Source organism: Haliotis rubra, unplaced genomic scaffold (assembly GCF_003918875.1).
Source record: "Haliotis rubra isolate DU_JTF1 unplaced genomic scaffold, ASM391887v1 Scf14, whole genome shotgun sequence".
NCBI lineage: Eukaryota > Metazoa > Mollusca > Gastropoda > Lepetellida > Haliotidae > Haliotis > Haliotis rubra.
In genome coordinates this window covers 2873915-2892604 of record NW_025765336.1, presented here as the reverse complement: position 1 = coordinate 2892604, position 18690 = coordinate 2873915, and the positions used below count along the sequence as shown (strand labels likewise).

General features: G+C 39.5%; 1 protein-coding gene across 1 annotated transcript in view; it reads right to left on the bottom strand.

Annotated features, from left to right (window-relative positions):
* Positions 1-17048, bottom strand: part of LOC124268793 (indole-3-acetaldehyde oxidase-like) — a 41007-nt gene extending 23959 nt beyond the window's left edge. Inside the window, 18 exon segments of the mRNA XM_046703816.1 lie at positions 1031-1153; positions 3133-3291; positions 3607-3707; positions 4385-4451; positions 4903-5013; positions 6851-6999; positions 7352-7445; positions 8617-8766; positions 8868-8947; positions 10026-10151; positions 10154-10235; positions 10484-10566; positions 11537-11613; positions 12061-12221; positions 12736-12905; positions 13824-13962; positions 14360-14443; positions 17028-17048. Coding sequence (XP_046559772.1) covers positions 1031-1153; positions 3133-3291; positions 3607-3707; positions 4385-4451; positions 4903-5013; positions 6851-6999; positions 7352-7445; positions 8617-8766; positions 8868-8947; positions 10026-10151; positions 10154-10235; positions 10484-10566; positions 11537-11613; positions 12061-12221; positions 12736-12905; positions 13824-13962; positions 14360-14443; positions 17028-17048 — 1977 coding nt within the window.
* Between the last annotated feature and the right edge of the window lie 1642 nt (positions 17049-18690).

The window sequence follows — 18690 nt, the reverse complement described above, 5'->3', positions numbered from 1 at the left end:
GCAACATCACGGCGGGGGACACCAGAAATGGGCTTCACACCTTGTACCCATGTGGCATATCGTAACTAAATCAAATTATACATTTATGGTAATTGAAAGTAAATTTTAAAAATCTGTCAACGAAAGACAGTAAAACAACTAGATTATCACAGATATAAATTGAAAACTAGTAATTAAATGTGAAATATTTTAACTATAAGTAGCAATACAACATAAAAAAAGCTACAGATTACCAACAATTGAAGGTACATGTAGATCATCATACTAAGTACCATAGGGCTTTAACAGGAAATACAAGCATGTAATGTAATCCAGGGCCCGATTTCACAAAGCGATTGTAGGGCAAAGGCGATCGCAACACCCATACTTTAACCTAGACTTACGAAAGTCGTAGCCCTACAATCGCTTTGTGAAACAGGCCCCTGGAAAGTTGACATATAAGTGTGAAAATGAGAGGATACGTTTGTTAGCGCTTGACGCAGTTGTCCAGAAACAATGGATTTTATCTTACCTGACACATAAATGTCGCTTTCTGATTGGCTGAGCGCTCTTCTATTAATTTCAATGTACCCCGCTTACAAGCGAGTAACATTTCAATGTACCCCTCTGTCAATGGCACTCATTTGGTACTTCGTGGTAGTAATTCTTTATCTCGAATTACATTGAATCACGTATGATGTACGGAAATTACCGATACTTTGCGAATGCAAATCTATGGAAGGGAGATAACTCTAAATTTGTTTTTCTTGTCAGCAAAATCTAACGTCGGCTACAAAAAGCTTTGTACCCGTGCTTCAAACAATTCAAAATTAACATTAAGGTGTTTGGAAAGATAAATACGTTGTTCACTGGTCCCTCGGGGCCCATGGGTTGATGTACCCTCGATGTTTGTTTTTGTTCCCCTTCGGGCTCAGGGAACATATATATATAACCGGGTGGCAAGCCTGGGGTCGATTTTTAAACTTTCGTGAATTTTGATATAAATATGAGAATATTAGGCATTTTTTGTTTTCAAGTATAGCTAAGTCACCAGAGCGGCGGATGTGTCGACGCTGTTGATCTCGGCGTTGCCGACGCTGCTGATGACAAAGGCGGCAAAGACTTCTTCTCGAAGAGGTTCTGTGTCGTTGACGTACTTGACCCTTCCTGATGTCTGAAACAAATAACAGGTTTCTCAGATACGTTACACTTCGGATTCCCTTAGTTATTGCTCATGGGGGTATTACAGCAAAACAGCAAAGTCGTTTATGACGTTGCCCTTCCTTTTTGGACAGTAATGTTCACCACAGTAGGGAGCAATATCAACACGTCATGTAAGGAAACATGAGTGTGGTGGCAAGAGCCACCGTTTTTGAAGTGCAATCGTGTATGTTCATGCCTCGCAGATTTCATTGAGATTCACACAGTTCCTGCTTAAAAGACCCATGAAGATCCGGTTTAGAATTGGATCCGGGTTAGCCATTACGTTACAGTTGTATTGTCTAATCTTAGTTGATTTTGTGATAAGGTTATTGACTCTATAGCGCCTCATGGTTGTTTTGTTTTGAGTACATGTAATTGTTTTGAGTACATATAATTGTTTAGAGTACAGATCATTGTTTTGAGTACAGATAATTGTTTGGAGTCCACATTCCCGGTAATTCATTATTATTGTTTCAGTTAACAAGCTGGATCTTCAAGGATTATATAATCAAAGTGAATGACTGAGTTGAATGAGAAAACTTACGTTATGGCGATTGCTGTGAGAATGTCTTTTCCCTTTGTTTGCTATATATCGACCCGTGAAGATCCGGCGCGGGTTAGAATTGATCTTAAGTAACCCATGCTTAGCGTAAGAGGTGACTAACGGGATTGGGTGGTCAGGCACGCTGATTTGGTTGACACGTCTCATCGTATCCCAATTGCGTAGATCGATGCTCGTGATGTTGATCGCTGGATTGTCTGGTCCAGACTCGATTATTTACAGACCGCCGCCATATAGCTGGAATATAGTTGAATGTGGCGTTAAACTACCATCCAACAAACAAACCTGCTTACAATAACGGCCGAAGTAAAGATTCTAAAGGTGTCATGGTAGATGTGTGGAGAACGTTTCCACACTTGGCGTATGAGCGACTCAAGTTAAATCTGATGTAATTCCCTATTTGTCCTCCTTCCATGTGTTGGTTGTGGAAAACATTTGACAAGCCTTTGCATGTGTTTGTGAAGAGTGTCACCGATGGGCAAGATACGTTTCTGTTTTGCGCAATGTAATTTAGTCAGAATAGTACAATAGGGATTTCTAATTGTGAGTGAGTGAGTTACAATTTAAAGTCAAATCGGCATTATTTCAGCTATATCGTGACTATGAGAGTTGAATATATGAAAATGAAATTAGACAATACAAGAAGACAAAGTCATCAATATCCCCCGCAATGGCAAAATACTCTTCATGATTATGTCTACGAGTTATGATTATGTCAAATATTTAGGTGTGTATATAGAAAAGTGGAAGGAGAGTATTGAAAGGTGTTTAAAGTTCGGTTTTAGAGTTCTGCTCAGGAAAAAGCAGCACAATTTATCAGTCAAACTTGTTCATGGAAACGAATTTTATCCAGAATTCCAAAACTACCAAAAGGCACAAGTACACCACCAGATCTATCTATGTGCCAAGTTTATGTGCCAAGTTTGGTGAAGAAATATTGAACGGTTTTAGAGTTCTGCTCCGGAAAAAGTACTACCACTAATTTCAGTCAAAGTCGAACTTGTTGCCATGGAAACGCCAAAAATATTTAATTCAGAATTCCAAAACTACCAAAAGGCACCAGTACACCACCAGATCCATGTATGTGCCAAGTTTGGTGAAGAAATATTGAACGGTTTTTGAGTTCTGCTCCGGAAAAGACAAATGTGCACGGACGGACGGACGGACGGAGTCCATTTTAATACCCCCCGCAAAACGCGTTGCAGGGGATAATAAGTATCAGTCGACAAAGGACAGTAAAATAACTATACTATCACAGATCAAGACGTAAAACTAGCAATTTATCATAAAAGAATAATTATACATGCAACATTACAATATAACAATGGGCTATAGATCACCAACAACTAAGGCGATTTCTAAAGATTATGGGAAAGGTTTTTATCTACCTGAAGGGTTGCATCCACCTTGGTCATAGGTTCAGTCAGGGGATATTCGTCTTTACGACTGTCATATGTCTGAGTGCCTGAAGACACAGGCCGTATCAAGTTGGTACCTCCACTCTGGAATCTTGCCGCTGCCTTCTCACCACACATGCCGAGCACGCACTGGAATGCAGTAATATGGCCATTATATATCCTTTCAGATAAGATGATATGACGTTGCATAAAATAACAGGGAATATTTAAGCAGAAACCTATATTTGACACGTATTGCCTCGATATGCATTGCGAAAAATACGTCATATTACACTGCCTTCTTGCACATCAGGTCATATTGTGTCCCTAATGATATTTCGCTGCTTCTGTCCTTATACATTATTGATTTTTAGCATTTACAATGCATGTTCTATTTTCAAATGAGCACATACATGTGAACATATTTCTGATGTTTCGTTTATGCTGAAACCAATGCTGACTGACCTTGTAGAACAGAGAGATGGCCAGGCTCTTCCTGTAGGTTGTACTGGACAGACCAGGGGTGGTGTCGGGAACCAGCTCGGCCGACAAAGTCTTTATAGCACCTGTTCATCATATATTAAACTGATTTCATACGATGTCATCGCATCCCAGTTGCGTAGATCGACGCTCATGCTGCTGATCACTGGGTTGTCTGGTCAAAACGTGATTATTTACAGACCGCCGCCATAGAGCTGGAATATTGCTGAGTGCGGCGTTAAACAACAAACCAAGATTGGCAATGGAATATGCATGCGTTGCGTCACGAGTACATCTTCAACACCTTTTAGGTTAAAAAAAAAAAACAAAAAATAGGTTAGGTGGGTCGGTTTTATCATTTGCTTTTACTGTTATTAATTTTTTGGTAGCACTAGGTGGGCACCTGAGAAGGTTTTCAAGAGTACCATATCATAGAGTGACAATGCCTTGTGACGAAACATTGAACAATTTCTATATCAAATCATTATTTATGTTATTTCTTTGCAGGTTTTGTCAGTGAGAGCCCATTATGCCAATTCAATGCAATCCATTTTAGCCCTATGTACGCTGAAAAACATGAAAATATCATAATATTACTTGATATGGTTGAAAATGATGAATTGAGTATACTCCAGTCATGATTTTGACTTGGTTAAAAACAGATTTAGGGTGGGGGGGAGGTTAGGATACGGTCGGGTTACCGGAAACGGACATATTTTTGGGGGGTCCTTATCATAGAGCCTAGTCAGAAAGTGGAACTTACTTGCGAGGACTGCAGAGTCACCCAACTGTTTGCCCTGCAGGAACGACTCCGTGTTGCTGGCGTGGACCTTCAATTTACAACCATCGTTACAAATCAAAAGAACACATGGTCGTGAAAAATTGTGCTAAGAATATATTGCAGTTGTATTCAATTCAGCATACGTTCAAAGATTGATGGTGTTACCCATCATGTTATGCACCAATTCAATGCCGTTCAATCCAGTTAGACAATGATTGTAGGTTTGGTTCGGTAAAAGCTTGGTGTGGAAGGTGAACGCGATGAAATGACAGTCATTGACATTACTACCTAAGGTAAACATAACAGCACGGGGATGGTGCTGATAAAGAAAAATCAGATTGAATCTTGGATTTCTTGCACACCTAAAATACACAGCGCTGTATTGTGTGGTGTGGTGCCTCAGACGGCTTTGGCCAACATCGTCCTACCGACTGACACATTACGACCCATAATGTACATTAGGTATTGCAACTTCTTTGCTTGTCATTTGCCTGACTCACCATTATCTTGTTGATGCCTCCATACACCAGGGATGGTTTTGTCTTGACAGTGAAGTTGTTGTTCCTGTCCAGCTGCATCCTGAAGCCTGCGTTCACATATGCGTGGGCGTTCTGGAATTTGTGAGAAACGATGACAATACCACAAACGCAAACATTATTCGTGTTTAATAGTTATATAATCAACGTTTTGTGCACTCCTGTCCTGAGTAATATCCCTGTGAAACAACATGAACTGTCGAGCACAGTTTTGTCCACTCCCGTTCTTAGTAATATTCCTGTGAAACAAAATGAACTGTCGAGCACAGTTTTGTCCACTCCCGTTCTTTGTAATATCCCTGTGTTGAACGCAGTTTTGTCCACTCCCGTTCTTAGTAATATCCCTGTGAAACAAAATGAACTGTCGAACACAGTTTTGTCCACTCCCGTTCTTAGTAATATCTTTGTGAAACAAATGAACTGTCGAACACAGTTTTGTCCACTCCCGTTCTTAGTAATATCCTTGTGAAACAAATGAACTGTCGAACACAGTTATGTCCACTCCTGTTCTTAGTAATATCTTTGTGAAACAATATGAACTGTTGAACGCAGTTTTGTCCACTCCCGTTCTTAGTAATATCCTTGTGAAACAAATCGAACTGTCGAACACAGTTATGTCCACTCCCGTTCTTAGTAATATCTTTGTGAAACAATATGAACTGTTGAACGCAGTTTTGTCCACTCCCGTTCTTAGTAATATCCCTGTGAAACAAATCGAACTGTCGAACACAGTTATGTCCACTCCCGTTCTTAGTAATATCTTTGTGAAACAATATGAACTGTTGAACGCAGTTTTGTCCACTCCCGTTCTTAGTAATATCCTTGTGAAACAAATCGAACTGTCGAACACAGTTATGTCCACTCCCGTTCTTAGTAATATCTTTGTGAAACAATATGAACTGTTGAACGCAGTTTTGTCCACTCCCGTTCTTAGTAATATCCTTGTGAAACAAATCGAACTGTCGAACACAGTTATGTCCACTCCCGTTCTTAGTAATATCTTTGTGAAACAATATGAACTGTTGAACGCAGTTTTGTCCACTCCCGTTCTTAGTAATATCCTTGTGAAACAAATCGAACTGTCGAACACAGTTATGTCCACTCCCGTTCTTAGTAATATCTTTGTGAAACAATATGAACTGTTGAACGCAGTTTTGTCCACTCCCGTTCTTAGTAATATAATATCCCTGTGAAACAAATCGAACTGTCGAACACAGTTATGTCCACTCCCGTTCTTAGTAATATCTTTGTGAAACAATATGAACTGTTGAACGCAGTTTTGTCCCTCCCGTTCTTAGTAATATCCTTGTGAAACAAATCGAACTGTCGAACACAGTTATGTCCACTCCCGTTCTTAGTAATATCTTTGTGAAACAATATGAACTGTTGAACGCAGTTTTGTCCACTCCCGTTCTTAGTAATATCCTTGTGAAACAAATCGAACTGTCGAACACAGTTATGTCCACTCCCGTTCTTAGTAATATCTTTGTGAAACAATATGAACTGTTGAACGCAGTTTTGTCCACTCCCGTTCTTAGTAATATCCTTGTGAAACCAAATCGAACTGTCGAACACAGTTATGTCCACTCCCGTTCTTAGTAATATCTTTGTGAAACAAAATGAACTGTTGAACGCAGTTTTGTCCACTCCCGTTCTTAGTAATATCGTTCTTAGTAATATCCTTGTGAAACAAAATGAACTGTCACAACACAGCAGCCACGCAGATTAAGGGAAACAAGAAAACATTTACGTGGTGTGGTGGTGAGATGAACGTAGCGTGTATCTGTGTGTGCGTGCGTACGTGTGTGCGTGCGTGCATCTGTGTGTGGCTGCTTGCTCACGTTTGGACTTTTTCTTTGTGCTCTCCCACTGCGGTATCACATGGCAGATATATGGGTCGCAAATGATGTACCTGGTGTCTGGGAGTAGTCTTGAAGGTCTTGACATAGACGTCTCCAGATGGGAATGTTGGAAGTGTGACAGACAGGATGACCTTGCCCTTCATATCTAGCTTCAGGAAGTCCATGAGGCTGTATGACTTCTCGGAGCCATCACTCGATCCTTTAAGAAACATTTACAAGACAAGTAAAGAATATGATTTGTTTTAATTACAACAGGGATAGAATATTTTTATTTTAATATCATGATGAAATTAGGGCCATTGATAATGGAATACAGGGCTCTATAGCGCATGGAGGGTGTTTCGTGACCTCTACACGATGACGTTTTTTCTTTTAGTCTAAAAGGTTGGTTGCTTGTCATATGATGACACGTGTCAACCAAGTCATCGAGCCTGACCAAGCGATCCCCCTTATTCACCTCTTCCGACAAGCATGGGTTACTGAAGACCAATTCTGACCCGGATCGTCACGGGTTAGTCGGCAAAGTGGGGTCGTAATCTGTGTAACTGTACCAATAGAGAGCGTTGCTCCAACTGTCTCAAACATGGTGAAGACATCAGACGGGAACTCTGTGTGGAGGTTCAGGTTACCGGCCCAGCTGCCCAGCTGAAACAGATACGGCCCTTATCATCTCATATCCAAGTCAAATATTGCATAATTCAACGCTCACATCACAAAATAAATATAGTTAGGACAACTCACTGTAAGTGAACAAGGTGGAGAAAATTCATCTCTGAATAATATACTACACACAAAAGTATGGGAACACCCTCAAATTTGATAGCCATACATGAACTTAATAGTGGTGAGGTCATTTATACTCTAAGGTAAATGCAACTTTTTGTGTGCTTAATGGGCACTTTAAACGACATGTTGGAGCAACCACAGAAGCAACTGATTCAATATTCGTTGAGTTTGAGTGAAGTGAAACATTGACCAAAACAGCGAAAAACAAGGGCGGTGAAACACTCCAGCACCATGTTTGATTCAAACGCCCAAACACAACAGCCTAGTGCATGTGAAAGACAGACTTCCCATGCAGTTTGTGGCAACGTTTCCTTTAAAATCTGCTACAGACAGTATTGAAGCCTCGTTTAAGTTCATAAACGACTATCAAATTTTAGTGGGCTCCCGTACTTTTTATGTGTAGTATATAATAATTAGATCCCATCAATCTAGAGTTTGAAGACAGCCCGACGAGTTGCAGATCTTAGACGAATACCACATTAATAGAATCGACGAAACCCTTTCCGTATTGATAAGAAATACCTGCAGAAAGCAGAGTCAATTGCAGAATTGTGACTACATCACCAGCATTTATATGTTTCCATAATATTACAGTTGTACGATGTTGTTTGTAAACAAATCGTAATAGTGATGATACCAGGTGTTCGCGAAAAGATGACTGTATCCTGCGCCACCGTTGGCACCCGTCATAAACATGTGCAAACCCGGGTGAGTGAGTGAGTTTAGTTTAGTTTTACGCCGCGTTTAGCAATATTCCAGCAATATCACGACGGGGGACACAAACTGGGCTTCACACATTGTACCCATATTGGGAATCGAACCAGGGTCTTCAGCGTGACGAGCGAACGTCTTAACGACTTGGCCACCTCACCGCCCTTTACGTCATGAATAATCAGTCACACCAGTGCGGGGCATGATAGAAACGTGCAATGAACTGTCATGAACCATGTAACAGAGTTTGATCCCCCGGAACACAGATCAAACACAGTAAACAATGACCTCATCATCAGGTTGAATATCGGCTACTCACGTTCCTAACTCCAGTGTTGGCGATGACACCCACGTGGCAGGCGAAGTCCCGGAAGTAGGACAAAGCAGGGTTGATACTGTTTGCCTTAAACGCCTCCATCATGTTGGTCAGAGTGATGCTAGGTCCAAACATCACTTTGGAGGAGTCAATCTGTGGAATAAGACACACACATTGTGGCTTCGTACATGAAGGGTACTTAATTATTCATCAATTAAAATACTCACTCGGACAAAAATGATGTCTCAACTTACTGATATGTCATAGAAGTCCTGGATACCACGCAGGTCAATGAGGACATCATACATCCATGGACCAATCACCTTATATACACCTGGAAGAAACATTATATGTCAAAATAGTATAGGCGTATGTATCATACACAAAAATATGAGTGGTTGCTGTCGTTATCTGAGCGGTCTTGCAGCTAGAAATAATGTGAATGAGGGTTAGGTTCAATACTGCTTTGAACAGTATCTCAGTTACATAGCGCGTTTCGGCTTCATACGGGAGCAATCGTTTACCTTGAAAACACGAGCAAGTATAAGGTGTTGATAAATCCAGAAATATAATTGGACCACAACGGTATTGAAAGCCCTTACTACTCTGGCATATTAAAGACAAGTAACTCTGAATAGCTAATGGTTTCCGGCGTACTCAACTCTGAATAGCTAATGGTTTCTGGCGTACTCAACTCTGAATAGCTAAAAGGTTTCTGGCGTACTCAACTCTGAATAGCTAATGGTTTCTGGCGTACTCAACTCTGAATAGCTACTGGTTTCTGGCGTACTCAACACTGAATAGCTAATGGTTTCTGGCGTACTCAACTCTGAATAGCTAATGGTTTCTGGCGTACTCAACTCTGAATAGCTAAAGGTTTCTGGTGTATTCAAGTCTGAATAGCTAATGGTTTCTGGCGTACTCAACTCTGAATAGCTAATGGTTTCTGGCGTACTCAACTCTGAATAGCTAATGGTTTCTGGCGTACTCAACTCTGACTAGCTAATGGTTTCTGGCGTACTCAACACTGAATAGCTAATGGTTTCTGGCGTTCTCAACACTGAATAGCTAATGGTTTCTGGCGTACACAACTCTGAATAGCTAATGGTTTCTGGCATACTCAACACTGAATAGCTAAAGGTTTCGTGCGTACTCAACACTGAATAGCTAATGGTTTCTGGCGTACACAACACTGAATAGCTAATGCACAGGTAATGGCAGCTCCAAAAGACGAAATGACTACAAGTGCACCCAACATTATCTGACGATATGTGAAAATTTTGAAGGTACAAAGTTTTACGTTCAGAGAAGTTGTTCTTAAGGCAATACAAAATAGTACTTGGTGCATGATTCGGTAGGAACAAATGATATCTCGATGCACTTGATGTACAGTGAAATAGATCATGGTATACCGAATCCTGAATTTCCGAACACGAGCCTGTAGTTGTCTCCCTGGTGTTGACCGAGGAGGGTGTAGAGCTGCTGCCTGGTGGTGGGTTTGTACCACTGTGACCCCTGCAGCACAATGTGGAGGGCACCTGCCCCAGGTCAGTCTGTCTCTCAGATGAACAGCGTCCTGTGCAGGTCTTCCCGGTTTTGCTGCATAACTTCTTGTCTAATTCCTGAAAAATAACACTTGTTTGTTTGTTTGTTTTGTTTTGTTTTATTTTATTTTGTTTTCGCTTTTGTTTTGTTTTGTTGTTTTTGTTGATAAAAAAATGAGAAACTTATATTGTGATTCTGTCGGAATTTAAAAGACAATTCGAATGACTTCAGTGAACAAACACAAACTTCATTAGCAGCATCACAAATACTAGTATACTGATGTAATTATTGATTTACATCGGTATATGTATTATTGGAAAATTACCTCAATATCAATTGGCCCTCCCACAAGGTTGGGTGAAGCATCGGATGCGAATGACTTCATGGCGTCCAGTATTGGTCTGTAGCCTGTGAGGTTCAACCGTAGCCATTATAGCCAATGTGCAATATGAGAAAGCATAAAGCATAAATGAACATTTTTAAAACAGGAAGTTTTAAAAAACACAGACCTCACATCCATTTAAATAATTAGGGTGACCATCAAATCAAACAATTTCATGTGACAATCAAGCGAAAGTTTCAGTTTTCTACCTTGGCCTAATACAAAGAACATTGCTTTTGTTGCCTTTTCCACCAGTATACGTTTGGTTTTAGTAAATTTACTATTCTTTTGTAGTGTAATGCCAAGATAGAGACAATGATCTATATAGTATTTCCAATATTGAAACATCCTTTACATTCTTTTTTTTTTTTGATCCACCGAAAATAACAATTTTGGATTTGGACGTTTTAGTTTTTAGTTTCAATTTTTTTACAATATAAATATCTCTTCAATGTCAGGCATGCTTACTGTAAGTTACGACTTACATTATATAACCTAACTTACAATATTGCAAAATGATGTAGCAGTATTTTAAAGTGTAAGTGAGTTTATATAAGACACAATTTACTTCTTTGAACTTAATGTCGACGTGGTCAGCTTACAACATATTTTCAAGATGTGTAAGATAGAATCAGGTACAAATAGCTAGCATCTCCATCAATTACGGTACTGCAAACAGCATACTAAATTCCTTGGAATTCAATGATTCTGGCATTTGTACTGCATGTTTATCTGGATAATGGGCTAAAACTTCATTTGTGTATACCATTCATGCGATGCATGTCATATATTTTCGAAAATGCTTTCGAATGTTCAACACACCTTTAAAGAAACACTAAATTAAACAAATGAGAGAGCTGGGTTTTGTCACCTGGCTGCTGTTTCCGTCTGTAAAATTAGTGTTTCAGGGTCTGGTATTTCTCACATCACGAAACTATTTTTGGAGGTTCTTTATTTTAAGGCAACTGGAAGATTTTATATAAGTTACACACTGACCAGTGCATCTGCAGATGGAAGCGTCATACGCATCTTCAACGTTTTGCATGGTCGGTTTCGGTGTTCTCTTCAGCAGTCTGGAACATGAACATCGAAGGATGAGGAATGGTAGCAAGTAATGAACATCACATACTTGACAATGTGAGTAAACAAGTACGGTTTTACGCCGCTTTTAGGATTATTCCAGCAATATTACTGAGGGGACACCAGAAATGGGCTTTACACATTGTACCCATGTGGGCAATCGCACTGACTCTTCGGTGTGACGAGCGGACGATTTAAGCATTAGGTTACCACAACGCCCTTTTAAGAAAAAAGAATAAATGATTACGTTCATGGACATTTTATGGTATCATTCTTTTCAGATGGCATGAGGCAATCGGACAAACTTTGGTCTTCTTTCATGGATTCCATCTCTCTCAGACACAACGTCTTTTCAAAGTGAATTTGATTGAAGGAAAAACAATTTAGTGGATCAGTATAGGGATATTTATGACCTTCCACATATAACTTGAATATCTTACCCATACATATTCATGACCTGGGCGGGGCTACAGAAGCCACACTGAGAGCCATTGTACTGTGCCAGACGGTCTTGTATCGGGTGTAGGCCATCCCTGGGGTTGCCCAGACCCTCGATGGTTGTCACTTGCATGCCGTCACACGTGTACAGAGGAACCAGGCACTGATGAGGCGACATTGGTGATTTGTTCATATGGATTTGTATGTTCTTTCCATGAGTTCTATATTTTCAAACATATTCTCTAGCTTGTGAGAGAGTATGTGATATCTGACACATTATATAACTGCGTGAACCATGCAATCCAAAGCGCTACAACATTAATACAAATAAAACTCGAGAAGCACCGACTACCCTATTCTATCCATGAATCCTAACGGATGGTTGTAAACAATTTCAAACCTGTCATTATTGGACTGAGTGTTAGAGTGAGTTAAGTTCTACGCCGCTTTTAGCAATATTCCAGCAGTATCACGGCGGGTTACACCAGAAATGGGCTTCACACATTATACCCATGTGGGGAATCGAACTCGAGTACTCAGCGTGACGAGCGAACGCTTTAACCACTAGGCAACTAGCAACAGCAATAATATCTTCAAACGTTAATTAATACAATCGATATATTCACGTTTTCTCAATTGATGAGATTTGTATTACAATTGATGTCATGAGATCCTACCGAGTTGACTGTGTAGGTCTGCACGGCCTTCGTGATGGGATCATACAGTGTGGTAGTGACGAGGCACACGCCACACCCTCCCTCCATACACATCACCTTGGTGCCATAGGACACGCCCTGGGACCTCATGAACTCATTCAGGGACAGGGCTGCGGCATACTGGTTGCCAACTGGAATTGAAAACAATTCTCGAACGTCATGACAATAATACAGAATTTGCGAATATGTCATTGCTGCATTTTTAGACCACAGTAGTGGATGCCAAGAGTAACTGTGACCGTTATGTCGACAAGTGTTGGCAGTTATTTCAAAGGATACAAATGAGTATTCTATTTGACTACTTTGCGCTCAAAAATATCAACCAGCAGAAAAGTGATCAGATACTGCAGACGATATTTTTAAAGGACGAAAATTGGTAAGTTATATTTTGGTAGGACAAGTGTTTGTGTGGTCGTAAGCTGTATCACAGTAGTTACTAAATGTCTCAGCCTGGCTATGACAAGCATGAGCAACGGTCCTTGGTATCCACGTATCCTTGGCTGACCACATTGTAAACCTGATAAAAGTTCTAGTTCCTTTTTTGTGGAATTCATGCACAACACCTACAGCAGCGAATAACACATTTAAGTACCCTAGGTCCTAAACCAAATTATAGCAGAGACTTTCGCGCAGTCGAGATATTATGTGGCTTATACATCCATTGATTGAAGAACAACTTGCAACATTTTTACGTATTTTATTTCTTAATGTAAGGGACCCATGAAGATCCTGGTTAGAATTTGCCTTTAACAGCTCATGCTTGTCGTAAGAGGAGACTATCGGGATCGGGTGATCAGACTCGCTGACTTGGTTGACACATGTCGTCGTATCCCAGTTACGTAGATCGAAGCTCATGATGTTGATCCCTGGATTGTCTGATCCAGACTCGATTATTTACAGACCACCGCCTTTGAGCTGGAATAATGCTGAGTGCGACGTAAAACTAAACTCACTCACTCACTTCTTAATGTAAGGGAATATCAGTGACCGTGCAGACAGTGCCGTTCTCCGAGATCAGTCCACAGGGATAGCCACATCTGTGTATTTACCTGTGTGGGGGGTCCCGTTGATGGTGAAGGTAACAGTGGACTTCAGAGGACCTGTGGCCTTGAATTTGAAGAAGTGGCCACAGTTTTCACAGGTGGAGGCATACACGCCATCTTGAAGTATCCCTTTCGTCGGGAGGGGCTGTAAGGATGACATCTCAAAAATGGGCATTTTGACACGTTAAATGCACAAACAGAATAGAGTAGAGTTCCTTTACACGTTCCCAATTTATCGATGGACAGTCTCTTGTTAGGTGGAAAACGTAACACAACATTAACTCATTGCAAACATTGGATAAAGAATGAAGTTAAAGAATGAATGAGTTTGTGAAAGAGTTGGGCTTAAGGTTGCTATGGATGGTACACGAATCACACAAATGGCGTTTCAACTTCATGTAGGAAGAAAGACCGAATTGATGCAGATAACGGACGGTTACCACGGGTGCTGAAAAAATAACACCTAAAAACAATTAGGGTGAACTGAAGGAATGAATAAGTTGTTCCGCTTTGAACACCACACGTGCATCAAGTAGTCCTACCTGGTTCTGCACACTGGACACTGCACAAAGTTCCCCAACGTCTTTGTGGACAAGACTCTCCCGTCTGCCGCCATTGTCCCAGGTCTGAAGGAATCAGAAGAATATGTATTAATGTAAATTAAGGGTTTCTGACAAACTTCTGATTCTGAAATCTGTACATTCCGTGTAAAGCTTTGTCAGCAAGCATAATTGTAAGAATGATAATAACACGAGTCTCGTTCACGTTGGTACTGAGCACTTACTACTGACCCAACAGATTTAGTGTAAATGATAAGTGTTGACGAACAAAATCCTATGAAAGATCGTTCATTTCTGTAAAACGAATTCCATCCTATATCTTGCAAGTGCCGGACGCAGTACAGCCTCACACATGCAGGCATTGGTGTGTAAGTTATTAAATTACACTGGGTCTGTCTGGAATCTCAGAACAGCTGACAGCATGGTTGTACCTTGACTTTATTTTGTTTTACCCATCAATACATGTTGCGGGTCCTTGATGGTAACATGAGGGTCATGTACAGTAGTGAAATAGTGCAGTGAGGTGTATGTTCAGATAATTATTTCAGAGCCTGGAATGAATCATTGATCATGTGGAGAGTGGTTATTACTGATTGGTGACAGCATAGACACAGACAACTACTCCTGATGCACTGTAGGTATTTTTGTGCGTCTCTTCGGACGCAGTAATTTGAGGGTTCTGCGTCCGTTCTCCACATTTGTTACTATTATTTAAGCATTGACTTTTTAAAAGAAATAGAATTATTAGATAAAATTTGATTACAGTTGTGTAAATAGATAAATGTTTTACGATTAGTAGTTTAGTAGTATCCGCGAATGGGGTTAAAGTACTGTAAAATTATTGTCCTAAAACAATTAAAGTAGATTTAAACGTACTACTATTTTGAACTGGCAACATATATGTAATTTTTATTAATGGTTAGATTGTCCAAAATTGCTAACATCTGAAGGGATGGTGTAAACCAAGCTAGGGTCCATGCAGGAAGCAAATGTATTGTAAGTCCCCGGTGCCTAGTATGGTGATCTACCTTCAGTTGTTGGTAATCAATAGCCTGTTTTTACATTGTATTGTCACAGCAAAAATAACTTAGTTTCCATTCTTGCGGAAACCTAATGGATACTGGGTAATGTAGATTTCCGCTAGGTTTCAGTATCCGGAAACAGACAATGCTAGTTTCCGCATAGTTTACAAAACTGAAAGTAACAAATCTAGGTTTCCGTCAGGTTTCTACAACTGAAACTGTCTTCATGAGTTTCCATTTAGTTTCAGGTCGCTGAAACATTCATAGCAAAATGACTTAGTTTCCGTTGTTGCGGAAACCTATTTGATACTGGGTAATGTAGGTTTCAGCTAGGTTTCTGTACCCGGAAACTGACAAGTCTATTAGTTTCAGCTTAGATGAAATGGCAAACTTAGCTTTGCGCTGTTCCATTGGGGGACTACATTTATTTACTGTTACACTTGCGAAATAATTTCTATATACAGAATTCAGCTAGGGTCCATGCAGGGAGCAAAAGCAATAGCCCATTTAAATACTGTACTGTTAAAGTGTTTATGGTTATATACTAGTTTTTAGTGTACATTTGTGATATACTAGTTATTTTACTGTCCTTCGCAGACAGGTAAGTATATAAGTTTGTTTTTTATATAATGCACACATTTACAAATTTAAATTTACGAGGTTAGTTTCAGCGACTGGAAACTACCGGAAATCAACAAAGTTAGTTCCAGAAATGGAAATTTACAGTAAAGTATCATTGGTAATTTCAATTGCATAAAGCAGCTGGAAACCATCATTGATGGGAACGTGAATGAAACAAACGTAGAGGAAACTACTCCATATATACCAGTATATACAGTATATATTCAGAAACCTACATTAACCTACGCTAAACTTATTAGTTTCAGTTTAGTGATCTCAGTGTTTCTGTACACCAGATAACAAACAGATTATGTAACATCAAACAGCAATTCTTGGCTGGCCATATGGATGTATATGCATATTGGGATGCAGTATCCCATTTAACAGGCTATTGAGGATTGTCATAGATGCCTGAAATATAAATTAATTGAAGAATATTGTATGCTATTAGGTTTGAAATAAAAAAAAATGTAGAAAGACTGTAATTTTTCTAGTGATACTACTAATTCAAGGGGATCTTATTTCACAGGGAACAAAATTAAAAGGACATCTATTGTCTTGAGGATTATTCCGCATAAGTGACTTGTCCACCTAGAACAATAGGTGGTAGGATAAAATATATTTAAGACCCCGTTCACTTTCATAATGAAATTCAACGAAATTGAACTCACTGAACGTTTGTTTTGACAATCAGTGATTGTCATTAATTGATATGAGTAAGCACCAACTCATCAATTTGGGTACATAATCATGCTAAAGGAATCATATTTCATATTTTCAAATTCATCACTTTGTTATTAAGGCAAAACATCAGTTCCATAACGGTATAACAAAACTAAAAAGTTCATTCCGACTTCACATAAGGAGGAAGAAATCTATGCATGGATGGTCACCACGGGTTTCAGACACCAAAGAAATGCTACATTTTACATTGTCCTTCTTTAAAAAAATGTAGTGTAGAGTCTCAGCTGTCTCCACTGTCGATGATATAGTCGGTGATGTCTTACTTGGAAGTAGACCTTTGACATAGTGAAAACCTTTGATATAGGAGGGCTGACGTGTCAACAAGATATAAAGGTGTGACAATATATCCGCTGTGACAATAAATACAACATATAACATAAATATATTTTACAATATCACTGATGAATTTGTCTGCAGGCAGAATAAGTGTACTTGCGTTCGCAGACGCAGTTTCATACTTAATGAAACTGAAGTGTAGACTGTATGTGTACTATGTACATGTATTATGAATTTTTTATCATTATGATGATTAAAATAAATTGTGCTAAGATGTCACTTTAATGAATTGTATTGTTGCCATATCATGAATAAGTAAAATATTCTTTAAAATATGGTATTTTCTACGAATATCACTTCGTTGTACAATTTATTTTGTTTTCAACTTGGGAATTTAGTCTTACCTGCATGCCTGTCATCCATTGTTCTCCAAATGCGTTCAGCCTGACAATCCGTGTCTGCCTTATTGTTGTTAGAAACATCACAAATGTCTACTTCACGGTAATAAACCTCTTCAGTATACGTTAGTAACTCTACAAACATGAACCCTACCTTTTGACGGGCCCTTTTGACAAAGACGTCGTGCAAGATAAAAATAATAAATCAATTAGCGTGTTATCGGTTAATCCTTTCATCTGTGTTTGTTTTTTTAACTCAGCTGATAATTCCTTTTGCTGCACCTCCATGCATATATTACATTACATGCATTACATAAGACCTTAATTAATAATGTTGAATATTTAGTGTAGACGTGAGAAATGCTACATGGGAATCTTTGTCGGGTAATCTGACTGATGTTACCACTAATTATACCCAGTCCCTGGGTCCGTCACGGTCGAGGTAGCAGGTGCTGCCCACCTGGCAGTCAGACCACGTACTAAAATTGTTGTCCCGAAACCGGAAGCGCTAGATTTGGAATGAATGAGGCCCCACGAGATGTGACGGACATTGTAAAAACAAACAATTTACATAAACACCTATTGCAGTTATCAGTGTTTTTTCTAAACTTGTGAAGGGTGAGCAGACTATTGGCATGTTTACAATAGAATTGAAAGAAATATAATTGAGTACCCATAAGTCTTTGTTTGAAATGCCGCCATCTTTGTTCAAACGTACACGCGCGAGATTGGGAAAAACTTCGTTGTTGTTTTGAAGTAAGTCTATGAGAGTAAGGTAGTGGAAATGGCAGTCTGTATAGTTGCTGTAGTTTTCTTGACACATGGCAACATACTTGACAATCGAAGCTTTGGAAACAAGAATCCGGGAACTTGAGCGATCTCAACGGAAACCCAGGACAGAGAAATTAGCAGTACCCCGCCCTTGTCAGGTAGGTTTCAGATGAAATGCATTATGTTCTTCTTATCATAGCAGTCAGTTTGCATCGAATTAAACGTTTTCGGTAGGAACCTTTACCTTACAGTAACGGTGCGCTCGCATTTCGATTTCTCTCACGGTTATTAATGTGGACATTGCATTTTGGTGTGAAATCTGTAAAAAACAACATTATTGTTGATACCAGCTGAACATTCCGCTAAAATATAACCATAAGACAAGTATATATATGTGTTCCTGTACGTTGAGTCTGATATTTATATAACTTGATTTTCTGCGGCAGCCCATTTTGTTGCTGGGCACAACCAACACCATAAC